Genomic DNA, 18128 nt, shown 5'->3' with positions numbered 1-18128 from the left:
AAAAATCTCTAATTAAAATTATGTGCCAAAAATAAAATCCTTAAATACACAATCGAAGCAAATTTTTAGGAGATCAGGCACATTCAGAGTGGTATGGCCATAGACTAGAACCAAATTTTCAAGCTGTAACCTTACAGGGTACTTTAATTTTTTCCTTTTTTACATGATCGCTAAAGACATCTAATTAAATACAGAGAATCAAAAAGAAAATACTAAAATCACTCATTATCATACCATTGAGGGATAATCACTATCAACATTTTCACATAGAATCTCTTGAGCCCCTTTCTAGGCATGTATACTTTAAAAGCCTGGAAAATAAAACTCTGTATAGTATGTATCCTTATCTTTAGATAGCACTAAATACTCTTCTATACATTTTACAGGATTTTAACACTGATTATATTCTAATAAATGTGCCAAACAATAACAACACAATAAATTAACTGATAATACACAAGATAGTTCTACTAATTAAATAGCCAGGTTAAATTCTTTTTTTTTAATTTGTAAACTTTTGAAGTTTAAAAACTAAAACAGTATTAGATATTCATTCAAATCATTAATCCTGGGATATTAAATGAATGCTTTTTCTCAAGCTGCTATAAGAGTTCACTATATAGACTGAGTAAAATTTTTATTCAAAATGTAATTTGAAACTGTTCATCTTAATATATCAATTGCATATCCAATATACTAAAAAAGATCTATCTGATCCTACATGTGCTGCATGTTTTTTACTAGAACTTTTTTTCCTGTGTTTAAAAATCAAACTTTCTAACCCTCAAAAGATGCAAATGTATACATTAAAAGTAAGAATGCTTCCTAGCAATGATAAGCAGTCAGGAAGAACTAACCATGCCTTTCCTCCATCCCTCCCATGTCATCAGACTGTCCTCCCCTCTCCACCACTAAAAAAAACTTCTGGAAAGGTGGTATGGACCTAAATCCTTATAAAAGTTACTAATCAAAGGTGAGCTGACAAGGGTGGCACGAATGTAAGATTAAATGTCAACAGGGATATAAAGTGGGTAAAGAAAGGGAGAGGGTTTATTTTATTTTAATTCAGATGTCAGAGGAATTTTACAAAGTATTAACTGTAGTACTTAATCATGTAGTCCTGTGGATTAAATGTGATAGGGAATATATTCTAGTAGCAATTGTGTTTTTTTTTTTTTTTTTTTTTTTTTTTTGAGACAGAGTCTCGCCTTGTTATCCAGGCTAGAGTGAGTGCCGTGGCGTCAGCCTAGCTCACAGCAACCTCAAACTCCTGGGCTCGAGTGATCCTACTGCCTCAGCCTCCCGAGTAGCTGGGACTACAGGCATGCGCCACCATGCCCGGCTAATTTTTTATATATATATCAGTTGGCCAATTAATTTCTTTCTATTTATAGTAGAGACGGGGTCTCGCTCTTGCTCAGGCTGGTTTTGAACTCCTGACCTTGAGCAATCCGCCGGCCTCGGCCTCCCAAGAGCTAGGATTACAGGCGTGAGCCACAGCGCCCGGCCCAGCAATTGTGTTTTGTTCTGCTTTTTTGAGACAGAGTCTCACTCTGTCACCCAGGCTAGAGTACAATGATGTCATCATAGCTCACAGCAACCTCAAACTCCTGACCTCAAGCATTTCCTCCTGCCTCAGCCTCCCAGAGGGCTGGGATTACAGGCATGAGCCATCGCACCTGGCCCTTTTAGTAGCAATGTTAGCATCTCCACTCTCATCTACTTTAGTAACAAACCCACTATCCACAGCATAAAACAATCTGGACTTGAATAGAGTATCTGAGGAGCAGTCGAAAGGGACAGTTCTAAAGATGACTTACGTCTATTCCCATTACAAATCCATGTTGGTAGGTAAAGTGTTATAGAGAAAAAGAACCTAGTTTTAAAATACATTCAATTTCCAAAATTGTTATAACTACTTTATTAAACCTTAGAAGGTAATCTTAAATTTTAGCTTTTATATAAGTTCTTAAAAAAAATTTAAGACCAGAGTGTTAGAAAATTCAAAAATCTCAGTGATGACTGCAAAACATGCAATTCTTTCTAATATACTAACTGCAATAACTCATTTTTTAAGATCTTAGAAAAATAACAGTTCCAATCTGCAAAAGGCTGCTGCAATTTTAAGCCTTTTTGAGTCAAGTAGAAGGTGGATCTTTCGAGAAAAGAGTAACAGTATCAGTCTAAGACATTAGACATTATTCCATTAACAGTATTGGAAGAGTTATTGCACAATATAGCATATATAAAATCAGATGATTGCAGAAATGTTTTCAAACATACATATTAATAAAAATATTTTTTAAAAATCAATGTTTCCACATGAAAAAGTCTTAACAACTGCTTTCTTAAGCAACTATTGACATCACTCAGCTACATCAAGAACTGAGAGAAACAAAAGGCTGCCCAACATGTAGTGAGGGGTTTTGTTTTTAACAAACCACCAAGCAAAATCATCAGTTCTGTAATACTACTGCTTGCATGTATCATGAACTTTTAAGTTTTTACTGATTGTTTTCTTTCCACAATTTTGAAAACAACCTGCATAATAAAAGGGGGATCTGAGGAATTTTTATCTATGATGCCACACAGAGGCCAGAGCCAGTTATTTTAAAATGACTTATTTTTAATAAGACCAATAAGAAAAATGGTCACCTAGGAATGAGCAAAAAGCAAAGGAAGCTAGGCAAACAGACATCTCTGTGAAAGTTCACAGCTCAACAGCTGGGAGTATTTAGCATCCAGAGGATAATTCTACTATACTAAGAAACCACTGAAGAAAATGACAACCTAGGCTATTCTGAAAATGAACAATTATATGCCCATCACAGATGGCTGATTCTTTTGTTAAAAGCATTGAAACAAAAATCAAGGGAGATTAAGATCTAAATAAGAAAGTTTGTAATGAATCTAATTATGACTGAACGTTAGCACCTATAAAAGTTAGAAACACTACAAGGGTTAAGTAAAAAGAAAAAAAAAGTTAGAAACACCAGTATGTTACTAAAAAATACACCTATTTTAACAAAAATGAAGGAAATATTCCATAAGATATAATTAAAAACTAGCTAACATTTCACTATGAGGAAAGATCTCTAATTCTAGCCACCAGCAAAGAGGGGTGAACATGCAAAAACATGTTTAAATTACATGTTAATTCAAAAAGGATGCTGATGATGTTGATGAAGATATGAAATCAATGTATTCTCTGCAGACTCATACCAATGTTTTAATTTTACTTCAGTAATACACTACCTTTATGTGCTATGTTTAAATATATTTTGCTTTGACATCTGTAAAATTACTTTAAAATTTTGACAAATATCTTATTCTAATTTACAAAGTATAAGAGAACTAACAGCTGTGAAAAATTGAGAAAAAGGATTTCAAACTTCTTAACTTCTAAACTAAAAGGAATATGCCAGAAAAAGCAAAGCATGGAAGAGAAAAATATGAATGGTAAAATTTTATTTACTCAATAAAATTTTAGCAATGAAAGGGATCTAAGAAGTCTACAGTTTAAACCCTTTATTTTATAGATGAAGAAGCTGAAGCCTAAAGGTCACGTGGTTTGTCCAAATATCAAGAGACTTTTAGTTTAGGTAAAATTGCCTGAGTAGACTACCTCTTAAAACTTTTGACCCAGTAAAATTAATTTCAGCTTTTAAATGCTTTCACAATTACTTTGCTTTCCTATCATTCTTTATATTCATAACATACATATTCCAATAATTTACATCATTTCATAATTTAAGGCCCCTTGTACATTACTTCTATCATTTGACAATGCACAACTGAAACAAAGTTTCATAATATTTGTATAATACAAATGTTTCATTTAAAAAGCGCCACCAACTTTTAAAAGAAGTGTCACTTTAAGCCGGCATGTGGGAAAAAAAACCTGTAGCCATACTGCATGGGATTTTATGTAGCTATTTATTCTAGTCCATGAAAAACATACTTACCATGGCAGCCCCTGCATCACACGGTACATGTGTACGCGATACAGAGCACCTACTTAAAGAAACACACTCACCAACATATACTGTAAACTTTTGCAAGTATTACAAGCGGAAAAACTTGTTTTTTACTGCTAAGCAGACTTCTTGCCAATTTTTTTTCAAAAGGCATTTTGGGCTGATTTTCTGCTTATGGTTACATTTTCATTGAAAAGGAAAATTACTAGAGGTTGGCTTAATCTGACCTCTGTTGACAATAGTCTCACTTTGGAAAACTATGCCCGAAGGACTCGTTATGATCTTTCTTGTCCAGATTCCCCTTGCTAAGTAAAATTTAGTTGATTTCACAGGTTACAATGCTAAATTTCATATACCAGGATCCTCAGATAAACTTCCAATGGCACGAGCTATGACCTAGGTATCTACACATAATAGTTCAATTTATATTGAAGAACTCTGTCATGATATATATATAACCCCTATGCCCAAAAATGATAGGTGCTCCTTTCTTAAGTTGTTAAAGTGAGACTATTGTCAAGAAAAGCCAACACAATGATCAACCATAATGTAATTTAAGTTCAATCACTGAATATTTACAAAATATTCTCAGAAGAAACGTAATAGGTGCAAAAGACAGCTAAAGTAGGTTTGTCAGTTTTCTTTCCTTTTTTTTTCTTTAAATAATGGTGGCTAAGAAAATGAGGTAACAGTGGCTGCTTGCATTTTTCACATGTAACAAAAGTATTCAATGACCCCCAAAGGAAATACATTCTTTAAAAAGATGTAATCCATGTTTTTTCCTAGACTCCTGGCCTAAACCCTTATTCACATGCAACCCCAGGGTGCCAAAGGTAAAAATCTGAAGGAAAAGAATCCTTTCAGCAAATAAGTATCTTCAGAATGAAAAGAATTGACTTGTCTTTTCTAAATATGAAAACAATCCCAAAATAATGAATCATTGTGAACAGGCAGATTTAGAATTAACAGATATTCCAAAGGCCTTCAGAAAAGATCCTGGCCTGTCAATACAATCTTTAGAAAAATCTAAGAGGAATCACTCAATTTTGGATTTCATGCAGCCACTAAGAGATGGCTGCTGTAAAATAATTTTTAAAAAAGAAATTACTCACTTAAAGCTGGCTATGTATTTCTCTAAATGTATTCACCTCACATTAGGATTAAAACACAAAACAAAAAGAAAAATCTCTGCAACGGGTTACTAATTACAAATCATAGAAAATGTTTACAAATCATAGAAAATGCACACGTATAGAGAACATTTATTATTAAAATTAATTTCATGATAAAAATATTGCAGAACATACTTACTATGTCTTTTTAAAATTCCATGGCAGATATCATCTGCCTCTGAAGTGGCTATTTTCCTTGTTTTTGGTATTAAAATGTTATTAATCAAGAGTTCTATTCTTTATTTGACCAAACTCATTTTACTATTAATGTTTTCAAACTTAACTGAATTGCTTTTGAAAGAAGTGTTAAAGAAACTGGAAACTAGATAAAGAAAACATACCTTTGGTTCTAAAAAGTACCCTTTGAAGTAGCGATACTGAACTGATACTCCTCTACTGAGTATAATGGTTGCTTTCCATAACATGCTGTGAAGGAAAAAAAAAAAACAGCAAAAGCATCAGTATCAAACTATAATCTCTTAATTCACAAAACCCTTTGAACAAAATCTGTGATCAATATCACTCATTTATATTCCCATACAAAATTTTACTACAGGCCCACTCTGCAGAAATAAATACTGCAGAAAAAGACCCATCTTCAAGAAGCTTCCTTTGCTGTGTGGGTAAACAACCAAACAAGATAAAACAGAAATTTGAGTAGCCTGTTGGAAGGAAGACTTGGATAAGGAAGAATATCTGAGCTGAGACCTAGATGATGAGAAGGAACCAGCCATACAAAGAGCCAAAGCATTCCAAACAGAAAACTCATGTAGTGCAAAGGTGGAAGCCAGAGTCAGAGTCTTTGCGTCACAAGTGAGTATTGCACACTGGCAAATTACATTCACGTTCCTTATAGTCCCTTGTTCTAACTGTCCTGTCCAGGCTCTGGTTATTCCCCTAGCCAAGCAATCAGTACCTGTATCTTGTTTCAGCTCCATGTCTTCCTCTGAACTATACCATTCTAACAGAAAGGAAAACTTTGACACAACAGCTGCCTCCAAGTGAATTCACAATTCTTAATTGTAACTTTTGTTTTCTTTTTTTTTTTTTTGAGACAGAGTCTCGCTTTGTTGCCCAGGCTAGAGTGAGTGCCATGGCTTCAGCCTAGCTCATAGCAACCTCAAACTCCTGGGCTCAAGCAATCCTTCTGCCTCAGCCTCCTGAGTAGCTGGGACTACAGGCATGCGCCACCATGCCCGGCTAATTTTTTCTATATAGATTAGTTGGCCAATTAATTTCTTTCTAGTTATAGTAGAGATGGGGTCTCGCTCTTGCTCAGGCTGGTTTTGAACTCCTGATCTCAAGCAATTCGCCCGCCTCGGCCTCCCAGAGTGCTAGAATTACAGGCGTGAGCCACCGCGCCTGGCCTATAACTTGTTTTTAACTTCAGATCATAAACCAATTATATCCAAAGTGTAGTCCCAGGACCATCAGTATCAGCTGGGAGCTTCCTAGAAATACAAATTATTGGGCCCCGCCCACACCTACTGAATTAGAAACTCTGGGGGTGAGGGCCCAGAAATTTGTATTTTAACAAGCCTCTAGGTGACTCTAACGAACACTTAAGTTTGAGAGCCACTGTCATAGACCATTACCTAAACATTAATTCTGCATGGGTAGTTCAGTGAATAAACAGCAACTCCAAATGTTCTTCCATGATGCCAGATGGCTAACACTGTTCTCCACCTGGCTCTACCAAGACAAATTTTAGGGCATTATCCTCACTCTGATGTAATCCTGGCTCCTAACAAAATACAGGTATACCTCGTTTCATTGCACTTCACTTTATTATACTTTGCCGATACTGTATTTTTTACAAATTGAAGGTTTGTGGCAATCCTGTGTTGACTCGGTTCTCTTGGTGGCATTTTTCCAATAGCATGTGCTCACTTCTTGTCTGTAGCACATTTTGGTGATTCTCAGAATATTTTTTTTCATTGGTGATTGAAGGCTACAGAGAAATCTTTCATGAAAGGAAGAGTCAATGTGGCAAACTTCACTGTCATCTTACTTTTTAAAAATTGCCACAGCCACCACAACCTTCAGCAACCCCCACAATGATCAGTCAGCAGCCATCAACATCGAAGCAAGACCCTCCACCAACAAAAAAAGATTACAACTCGCTGAAGGCTCACATGACTGTTTTTTAGCAATAAAATATTGGGGTGGTGCCTGGTCCTATGTAAATTGATAAAACTTTACAGGGCATTCAGATATATATGACTGGTTACAAATCACTACTGTAAAACAAGGATAGCAAATACTTGGCACATGTGTCCCTACTTTTACCACAGGTCTCCAGGCAAACTGTACCAACTTAGAGTAGAAATTTGCCATGTATGCTACAAAAAAAAAAAAAAAAAAAGACATATTTCCAGTACTATTTCATCCATAAAACGGCCACCAGAGTATGTGAAACTAGCCCCAGATACATATAGAATTAGTGGTAAGAGCTGAAAACTGGCTGGGCATGGTAACTCACGAATATAATCCTGGCACTCCGGGAGGCTGAGGTGGGAGGACAGCCTCAGCTCAGGAATTCGTGACCAGTTTGAGCAAGAGTGGGACTCCATGTATACTAAAAACTGAAAAAAGTAGCCGTGCATTGAGGCAGGAGGGTCGCTTGAGCCCAGGAGTTTGAAGTCACTATGAGCTAGATTGATGCCACAGCACTCACCAGGGAAACAGAGTGAGACCCTGTCTCATAAAAAAAAAAAAAAAAAGAGTTGAGAAATGTACTGGGGCCCCCTCTCATCCATTTCTCAATCTCCAGAAGTAGGACATTAAGTCCTCCCATGTGATTCTAATGTGTACTTCTGGTTAAAAGCCACTAAAATGCCCAGGCATGGTGGCTCATGCCTGTAATCCCACCACTTTGGGAGGCCGAGGCTGATCACTTGAGGCCAGGCATTCAAGACCAACCTGGGCAAAAGAGCAAAACATTTTCTCTACAAAAAAATTTTAAAAATTAGCTGGGGTAGCATGTGCCCAGTCTTTGCTATTCAGGAGGTTGAGGTGGGAGGACTGCTTGAGCCCAGGAGTTGGACATTACAGTGAACTATGGTTGAGCCACTATACTCTAGCCTGGGAGATGGAGCAAAACCTGATTTCTTGGGGGTACAAAAAAAAAAAAAAAAAAACACCACATAGGCTGGTCTGATGGCAGTGGGTTATCAGAACTTATTAACATTAGTGTCACTAAAGTTGGTATTCGACCCTCCACTGCTAAATTTGACTGACTTTAAAAAAAAACAAAAACACACCACACACTAAAAGAGGGAGAAAACAAAGCAATGAATCTTTTACCTCACTTCTCTAAGCAAATGCAGCAAAATTAAGAATGAAGCAAAATGTCTCAGTGAAGACTGAAAATAATCTGATAAAATTCAAGAAAACTCAGGAAAGAAGGGCAGTGAGGTGGTTTAGTGTGGCTGCCTGATTTTGAACTGCTCTCATATCCTCTCTCAAAACACCACAAAATCTTAACAAGAAGAGCAAATAAAACCACAAGTGACCCACATCTTTGGCATTATTGGGAAACAATACTGTGATGTTCAAATTATCTGTAAGTAAAAAAAAATTCCAACAGAGCTCTGGCTGCCATGAGCCTATAGGTATGGAGAGCTGGGGAGGGAAGGTTTTAAGAGACTATGAAATAGGAGCACAGAGGACTTAGATATACAGTACACTGAAATCCCAAAGAAAAAATTCTAACACGAGAATGTTGTCTAAAGGCAAACACATTCTCTCGTATCATCTGCTTCCTTTCTCCCTATGAAATACTATTTATCTGTTATATATGAATCAATTCTACTTCGGTGCACATCAATTTATAACCCGCTGGTCCTTTAAAGTTAAGTACCATGTTTCCCCAAAAATAAGACCTACCCATAAAATAAGCCCTAGCAGGATTTCTAAGCATTTGCACAATATAAGCACTACCCCAAAAATAAGACCTAGTGGTGGGCGTGGCTATGCACCGTATCTGCACAACCCATGCATTTCGTCTCGGAGGAGTAAAGAAGACATTGTAGCCCTTCTCATCTGCCCCATCATGACAGCTACTATCAAAGAGGTTACCAGAAACATGTGGACAGCCCCACCAACTAGGTCGGCTCCCTTGGTCAGGTCCTGGCCATCCTGTGTGTGCTGCAAGCTGAGGCTTTGAGGGGAAAATAACACATTCACTGAAAATTAGCCCTAGGGTGTCTTCTTGAGGAAAAATAAAGGCCGGGAGCGGTGCCTCAGGCCTGTAATCCTAGCACTTTGGGAGGCCAAGGCGGGTGGATCACTCAAGGTCAGGAGTTTGAGACCAGCCTGAGCAAGAGTGAGACCCCATCTCTACTAAAAAATAGAAAGAAATTAATTGGCCAACTAAAAATAAATAGAAAAAATTAGCTGGGCATGGTGGCACATGCCTGTAGTCCCAGCTACTTGGAAGGCTGAGGAAGAAGGATTGCTTGAGCCCAGTTGTTTGAAGTTGCTGTGAGCTAAGCTGACGCCATGGCACCCTAGCCAGGGCAACAAAGTGAGACTCTGTCTCAAAAAAAATAAATAAAAAAATAAAGTTAAGTAGTTAAATGTTGTCTCATTCTGTTCACATTACTTTGACCAAGTTGGCTAAAATCAACTTAAGACAGGCAGAGGTGTGTTTTAGGGACAAGGTAAGAAAGATATGAGGTTTTACTTCAGACAGGAGTGGCTGATCTGCAAATCAAGGAAAAAATAGCCACTTGCAGGGAATAAGTAGTATGTAAGAGACAGTTCACTGCAGAAGGGCCACGGGCACCCATGTCTTCCTTTCCCCAGTCCACTGCACCCAGACTAAGGCTAGCTGTACTTAAAGCTGCTAGTGATAACATTTCTGTACATTAGCTAAGATGTCTAAGTATGTGTTCCACTCTCTGCCCCTTTGAATACCATATACTTACTTCTCAGGAAAATAATTTTATAGGCAAAAACAGAATTAGATTATCAAGAATATATACGTAGAAGCCAAAAGATAATACCTAAAAGTCTTTTTAAAAAATAAGAAAGCAATAAAAGCCCGTTATTTAGAAATATTGTGGTAAGTACCTAAATAACCAGTCAAGAATTGAGTGGTTGAGAGGCAGAGGTTAAGGAACAGAGGAACCTGTTTTCACACAAACTCTGCAAAACTACTTTACCCTTTCAACTATACAAACGTGGTAACTTTGGCAAAAATTAAAACTAAAAGAAGAAAACCACCAAGGTATCTTAGAAGCCCCTACATTTATAACCTGAATGTTGCAGTTATTATGTAACCTGACATTTCCATGCCTACCTTTCACCTGTCTTGTTCTCTGGAAGAAGAGTCACAGCATTTTGAGGACTCCAGTTTCCCAAAGCATCAGAGCTTCCACATATTGCAAAAACTTCTCCTAAGGAAACAAAACAATCAGTTACAGAAGGATAAATAAGAAAGCTTCAGAGTTTAGTTTTAGAGAGTAAGAAAAGAGCAGTCAGTTGCACTAGTTAGCTCAACCAGATGTGGAATCTCCTTTAGCAGATGGAAAAGGCTTATTGGAGGCATGGGTTTGGGCCCAGGTACCACATTAGCACCTGCACATTAACCTGACTCACCTCTCCAGATATAAGGAAGGCACAGGAATGCACTTTTCTTCATCTATCCAACTACTTATTAAGCCAGAAACAAGCACCCCAAGAATGCAAAGCGATCAAACCACAGTCCTCACCTTCATGGCAGCTTCCAACTTAAAGGGGCAAACACTAAATGCATATTAAGTATTCTAGAGAAATATTAATCAGTATTTTTGAGAAACTATTAACAAGCCAAAGATCAAGAACACTATTAATGGAACAGAAATAATGTAATTAAAAACCCCACAAAACAAAGACTTACATAGTGAAAAACCTATTATTAGTACTTGTTACAGAAATAATGGCTATCATTTCTTCTGAACACTTTTCATCAAAAGACTTAAAAGTTGGCCAGGTATGCTAGCTCACACCTATTATTCCAGCACTTTGGGAGACTGAGGTGGGAGGATCACCTGAGCTCAGGAATTCAAGACCAGCCTGGGCAACACGGCAAGACCTCATCTCTACAAAAAATGAGCCAGAGGTGGTCGTGCATGCCTGTAGTCCTAGCTACTTGGGAGGCTGAGGCACGAAGATCACTTCAGTTCAGGAGTGCCAAGCTGCAGTTAGCTCTGTATGATTGTGCCACTACACTCCAGTTTGGGTAACAGAGAGACCTTGTCTCAAAAATAAAAGCCAGGCCGGGCGCTGTGGCTCACGCCTGTAATCCTAGCTCTTGGGAGGCTGAGGCGGGCGGATTGCTCAAGGTCAGGAGTTCAAAACCAGCCTGAGCAAGAGCGAGACCCCGTCTCTACTATAAATAGAAAGAAATTAATTGGCCAACTGATATATATATAAAAAAAAAAAATTAGCCGGGCATGGTGGCACATGCCTGTAGTCCCAGCTACCCGGGAGGCTGAGGCAGAAGGATCACTCGAGCCCAGGAGTTTGAGGTTGCTGTGAGCTAGGCTGACGCCACGGCACTCACTCTAGCCTGGACAACAAAGCGAGACTCTGTCTCAAAAAAAATAAAAATAAAAATAAAATAAAAGCCAACATAAAACTTTCATCTCTACTTGCTAAATCTCGTATATTTAGCAGAAGTCTACAAATTCTTGGATACAAGAATGCATAAGTCTTTGACATATATCAACACATTGTGAATATAATTAAAATTCATAAAGAAAAATATAATGAATTGAATCCAAATGCTAATTTGGTTCAAGACAAACTCCTCCACATTCTGAAAACAACTGGGCTTCCAACCTTGAGGCACTGCTATAGGAAGACTAGCATTGTAGTAAGTTTTGGCCACATGCATGAGCATTTTGTAAGCCTGGACTGTAAAATTCCAAGTGCAATATCCATTCAGTTTTCAGGACTAGAATTACATGTGTGTGAAACACAGCATGGTTAAGGATTTCATGTCAAAATATCCATCAATCCATGAAAGTAACCAGATCAGATTTTTTTTTACAATTAACTTAGGTATCACTACCTTCCCTGATTTAAAAAAAAAAAAAAAAAAAAAAAAAACAGAGGGTGGGGGTAAACAATGGTGTTAAATATAAGGCACAAATATTCATTCCCAAGATCATTATGTTGGTTGCTTTGCATATATGTAACATATGTTATGGCTCCTGGCTCCCAATGTACAGATTACCACAAAATCACTGATTTCGGCCCATCATAGTTCTTTCACAAAGGAGAGTCTCATTAAAAGTTTTAAATGGAGTAAGTTATTTCTTATCCCCACCCAAACAAAACAGCAGGCTACTTTATGCTCTGAAAAGAACATAGAGCCCAAATGGAAAAAAACGAAACTTGGGCAAATGAGTGGTTCACTTTCCTCTTATAGGTGGCTCCTACATTTTACCACTTCCCTCCTACAGTTTTATTTCTCCTTCTGCTGATTCCCTGAGATTATGGCTTCTGAAAAAAAGGAAACGTTTCACTAAAACAAAAAGGCCCCTTTCTTTATTTGGCCCTTATTTATAAAAGACTATACAGGCTTGAATGTTAACTAAAGGAATCTACAAACAGTAACTCCACATATTTTTTTTTACTTGTTCCCTCCAATTTCACTCCTCTCTGCACTCCCCACTCTCCACATTCACAGTGAATCCTTCCTCCATGCAGTGAGGAAATCAAGGTGATGATGGAGGAGTTGAGGTGGGGAATCTCCCCAACATCCTCTTGCTATCCCCTCTACCTCCTCATCCCCACCTACAGAGTCCTCTACATCCACATCCACCATTCTCTTCTTCCTTCTAATCCCTGAGAATAAGTGTCCCCCTCACCAAGCTGACCCTTCTACAGCTAATTCTGTGGCCAGTCCATTTGTCTGACATGGCCAGCTCCTTCTAGTTTTAACTGCCTACCTACAACTCTCTAAAAAGTACAATACAGTTCTGCAGTCTTCTCTCCACAGCTGAGGATACACACTAGACCAGAGGTGAGTACTTGATGGAGCCAGTCCATCAGCTGACTAACAATCTTCAATCTGCAGAACTCTGCCCAGAGGTGCAGCTGTACCAGATGACCTTGGTTAAGGATCTGAACTTAGACACAAACACACTCTGCCAACTGCTGAAATGAATGCTAGAACAAAGATGTTAGATGTAAAGTGAGTCATTCATTCATTCTTTGAATATATGTATATTATACTCCTGCTCTAAACCAGGCACTATGCTAGGTACAAGAATTCAGCATAAACAAGGTAAAGTCATGTTTTCACAGAGTTTATAATCTGTCCATACACAAAATTACTCAAATAACTATAAAATCTCTTAAAGGTACTAAAAATAGTTCTGGAGCCCTGAGAGAATTTCACATGGGCCTTAACCTGGTGGAATGTGGGATTATCGGGGAGGGGCATCGCAGATCTAGGCAGAAGAAACATAATTTGAGAAAGCCCCAAAAGAGAAACAAGAAAGGAATTGTAGCAGATTTGAAGGACTGAAAGAAAGGCCAGTATAGCTAGAGTATATAACATAGGAAGGTACAAAACCCAGGTGTAATACAGTTTTGACATGCTATCTTACACTAAAATTGTTTCAGTGTTTTATTAAATAACAAAAAATAGATATTACAAAAACAAAGTTATCTCAGCCAAATATTTCATCAACTTCTTGCACTAGCAAAATTTTCCTCATTTTCATGCTACTTAAAACTCATAGCCCAATTATCTCTGTGCTATGCAAAATTAAATTCATAGCTTTCTTGGAAAACATGAAAATAGGATACTTACTACTTGAGGAGGTTTTTTGTTGTTGAGTTTACCATGCTCTGAGCACATTTCTAATATCAAGACTTAAAGATGTTTTCATCTAAAAACCAGGCCCACTCTAATAATAGCACTATATTTAAGATAAATCCAGATAAGAAAAATGTTCACTTAATTTGAGACATTGTTTCAAAGTCAAACTTTACAATACCTGGTAAAAGAGTTCCTCTTATTTCAAAGGTAACCTGAGAAGGCGTCATTCTGATGGATTTATTTTAAGATGTTGTGCTAGGAAGAAAAAAAAAAGCTGTCATTTATAGTACATGAAGATATCATCAAGAAAAGTTAACACAAGAGCTGTTTATATTTTCAAAAGCAATAAGGTTTGATGTTACAAATCTACTTTGAAAGAATTTACAGATCTGAAATATATGCTGCAAAACAAAAAGTGTCCAAACTTTTTTTATTTTAAGGGTCAAGATTCTCTTGCCACATATTAAGGCTTTCTCTTCTAATAAGCAGCTGTTCAGAATTCAACCTACTTTTTTCCTGACCAGGTGCGCTTTATGGTGGATGAAGAAAAAAACAAGTAGAGACAGGAAAAAGTTCAACTTTAGAGGACTTCTACTTTAATAAGAAAGTACCAACTTTAATAACAAGGAAACCAAAGAACTTAAGTACTACCCACTGAAACAAACTAGTTATGTTCTGCAACAAGTTTGAGAATCTACTTCTAAAACACATGTAACTAATTACTAAAATAAAACCTCCCCCCCCACCCCCCCACCCCCAAAGAACTTTCCAGATTTTCTCTTTATTAACCGTGGGACCACCATTACTCAAGTTCTACAGGCTCAAATTCAGTGTCTCAACTCTACAATCTATTACCAAATCTTGTTGATTCTAATTGATCTTACAACCATGTCTTTCTAAAGTTATCAACTTCATTCAAAACCTTAAGTCTCCTACCCTTATTTAGGCTTTTAAATCTCTTCCCAATAATATATTTTATGTCAATTAAAATATCCTTCCTCAAGTCCCTGGCTTGAAATTACTTTGAGGTCTTTTATTGCTTATCTGCATTTTCCCACTTATTTTTTTCATTTCTTCTCTAGCTTTCTGAGGCTAATCTGTTTACCATTCTCTAACGTAAGTACCCAAAGGAAGACAGAAAATAAGTTTATAAAAAATATATATACACACACAGGCTCATGCCTGTAATCCTAGCTCTCAGAGAAGCTGAGGAGGGCGGATTGCTCAAGGTCAGGAGTTCGAAACCAGCCTGAGCAATAGTGAGACCCTGTCTCTACTAAAAATAGAACGAAATTAATTGACCAACTAAAAATATATATAGAAAAAATTAGCCGGGCATGGTGGTGCATGCCTGTAATCCCAGCTACTTGGGAGGCTGAGGCAGGAGGATTGCTTGAGCCCAGGAGATTGAGTTTGCTGTGAGCTAGGCTAATGCCTCGGCACTCACTCTAGCCTGGGCAACAAAGTGAGACTCTGTCTCAAAAAAAAAAAAAAAGAAAGAAAGAAAAAAAAAAATATATATATATATATACACACACACACACACAAATACAGACATAATATACCTCAAGACAGTTAAATAATTTAAATCGAGAAAGAACACATACTCCATACAAAGACACATCATATTCTGTGTAAAACTTCTCCAACACCCCTGCTTTTGTACCCCAATCCACCAATGTTCCTAAAAGAATTCCAATCATGTCTTTATTCTGCACCATTTCCATTAATTTATCAGCTTAAATTTTATTTGCACTTACATATTACTACTTTATAAAACAACCCTAAAGTACCTCTCATAGTTATTCATTCTTCTATTTCTCCTTTGCTCCCTTTCCCCTCCTCCTGAACACATTCATAACTTTACAATGGTCATTTAAAGAACACTGCTACCCACAGTTAAACACACTTCCAAATCAAGGTAAGCAGATCTATACCAGCAGTTCTCATGGAAGGCAATTTTGCCCTACAGAGGATATTGGGTAATGCCTAAAGGCATTTTTGGATATCACTTGGGAGTAATGCTCCTGGCATCTAGTGGGCAAAGGGGCAAGGAATGCTACTAAACACCATACAATGCAAAGAACAGCCCTCCAGCAATAATCAGCCAGCTCCAATCATCAATAGGGCTGAGGTTGAGAAACCCGACCTACAATATCTACAGAGAGCTGTTATGAGAGCCAGGAGTCTGAACTCAATTTTAGCTATAAACTGTGTATCACCACATTGACATCAATTATAAAATGTAAACGCTGTGTTTTTTTTTTTTTCATTCAGAAAGCCCAAGACCATCGGTCTCCATGGGGTCACATCACACTTGGATGAATTCCATACCTGGCAACGCTATTTTAGTTAGAAAACCCAGGACTCCACACTAGAGAAAACCTGCCCTTGACCAAAATAATTTCTAAGACTACCTTATTCTACTTTCTGCATCTAAGAGTAAACACCATCTATTTAAGCACATACATCTAATTCTATGCCAAAGAATGCTGCAAACCTAAAAATAGCTCTAGACTGTGATCCCCTCATTAGCCTATTGTTATCTCAATAGTTCCCTTTTAACATGACATCTGATATGAATCTAACACTAACAGTGTATTTTCTTTTCTAATAAGTAAAATGGTTCATTGAAGCATTGCAACCTTACATTTAAGATATCTATTATCATATCAAGAAGAAACCTTAAAGCTAACAAAAAAGCTTGGCATTTAAGCTACCAAATTAATTTTAAGAGACAGCAGAAAAACCCATCATCCATCAAAAGGGCTGAATGATCAACCTCAATATTAACCTGTAACATACTTTCACCCAGTGTTTACTGCCATAGTTCTCAACTAAGGATAATTTCATCTACATGATTACATAGTTGATACTCAGCTATTTGTTGATCAATTTCGAATAACTATTTTAACCAATTTAAGGGAAATTAAATGTTAATTATTCCTATGCATTAAAATCAACAGCTGGTACAAAATTATCTCTAGAGGGAAATCAATTGATTATTAAAATTGAGATTTTCATTCTTAGAGTTGTTTATAAGAATGACTATAGTAACTTGGCAGTAAACAGCTGCAGTAAATGTACTATACAAAGCTATCTACACAAAAACTATATATACAAAACACCTTCCAGAAAACCTCCCCACAGTCAAGAAAGCATCATCTTCCACTTAAATTGCCAAAATTCAAGCAATCTGGTTTAATTTCCACTCCCCCAACATGTACTACCATACCAAATAAAAGCCTGGGGAGCTGCTGCAATGGCAATTTACTTGATCATGGACAGTGGCCAAAATTTTGGTGCAGGACTGAAGTGTACAATTTTGGCACTACCAAAACAGCAGTGACAAAGTAAAAAACTGTTCTGTTGTGGAACAAAAAATTTACACACACACCCATACTTCTTCCTCTTCCAAACATGCAAAAAACACCCCAACTTGGAGGGGGGGAGGTCTTCTAGATAGTCATAAAAGAGTAAGATGGGAAAATGCTAGTCATTGTAAGTACATTAGCTGATCAAATAGACAATTTAACCAACTCACCTATTATTCCTGAAATAAGTTTTTGTTTTTTTAAAAATATAGCCTCCATTTTGTTCTTTTTGAGAATAAAAAACAGTATTCCCATCTGAGATTTCAAGTACTATTTAGCACTATTTTAACCCTTTTTGAAAAGACTCAAACAATTAGCAAAATATGATAATGTAAATAATTTATATACAGAGACTATACTTCCTGAGACAGGCTTTTGGGTTTTTTAATGTACTTTTTGAAGATAAATAATAAATAGCATTCTCAGCTGAAATTTCAAGTAGTACCTAACACTATTTTAACACTTTTAAAAGACTCAAGCAATTAGCAAAATATGGTATTTTAATTAATTTATGTTTTAAAAATGTCAAAGTTCTCACTACCCAGCAAAATAAATTTTACTTTTTGTCAAATAAACTTTTCCAACACATGACCTTACTGATTCGCCAGCTTGGGGAACAAAAGGGGAATTTAAGTAAACCAAGATGCGGCAACATCTAGTTTAGAGATAAACTGAAGTCAGATATTTTTCAAGTTTGTTTTTCTTGCCTAAAGAACATCTATATTTTCCTTCAGATTTTTTCAAGGAAAAAAGCTATTTCCAAATCTCCTTTCTCTTTCCTAGA

At 36.9% G+C, this 18128-nt stretch overlaps 1 protein-coding gene across 1 annotated transcript in view; it reads right to left on the bottom strand.

Annotated features, from left to right (window-relative positions):
- The window catches only part of GPCPD1 (glycerophosphocholine phosphodiesterase 1), a 57981-nt gene that overhangs the window by 38104 nt on the left and 1749 nt on the right, over positions 1 to 18128 (bottom strand). Inside the window, exons 2-4 of the mRNA XM_012755024.2 lie at positions 14149 to 14225; positions 10455 to 10551; positions 5491 to 5575 (exon numbers count right to left, since the gene is read on the bottom strand). Coding sequence (XP_012610478.1) covers positions 5491 to 5575; positions 10455 to 10551; positions 14149 to 14197 — 231 coding nt within the window. The 5' untranslated portion in view covers positions 14198 to 14225. The remainder of the gene's footprint in view (positions 1 to 5490; positions 5576 to 10454; positions 10552 to 14148; positions 14226 to 18128) is intronic.

Source organism: Microcebus murinus, chromosome 16, assembly GCF_040939455.1.
Source record: "Microcebus murinus isolate Inina chromosome 16, M.murinus_Inina_mat1.0, whole genome shotgun sequence".
Taxonomy (NCBI): Eukaryota; Metazoa; Chordata; class Mammalia; order Primates; family Cheirogaleidae; genus Microcebus; species Microcebus murinus.
The sequence above is the reverse complement of the archived record's forward strand: the minus strand, read 5'-3'. Positions and strand labels throughout refer to the sequence as shown.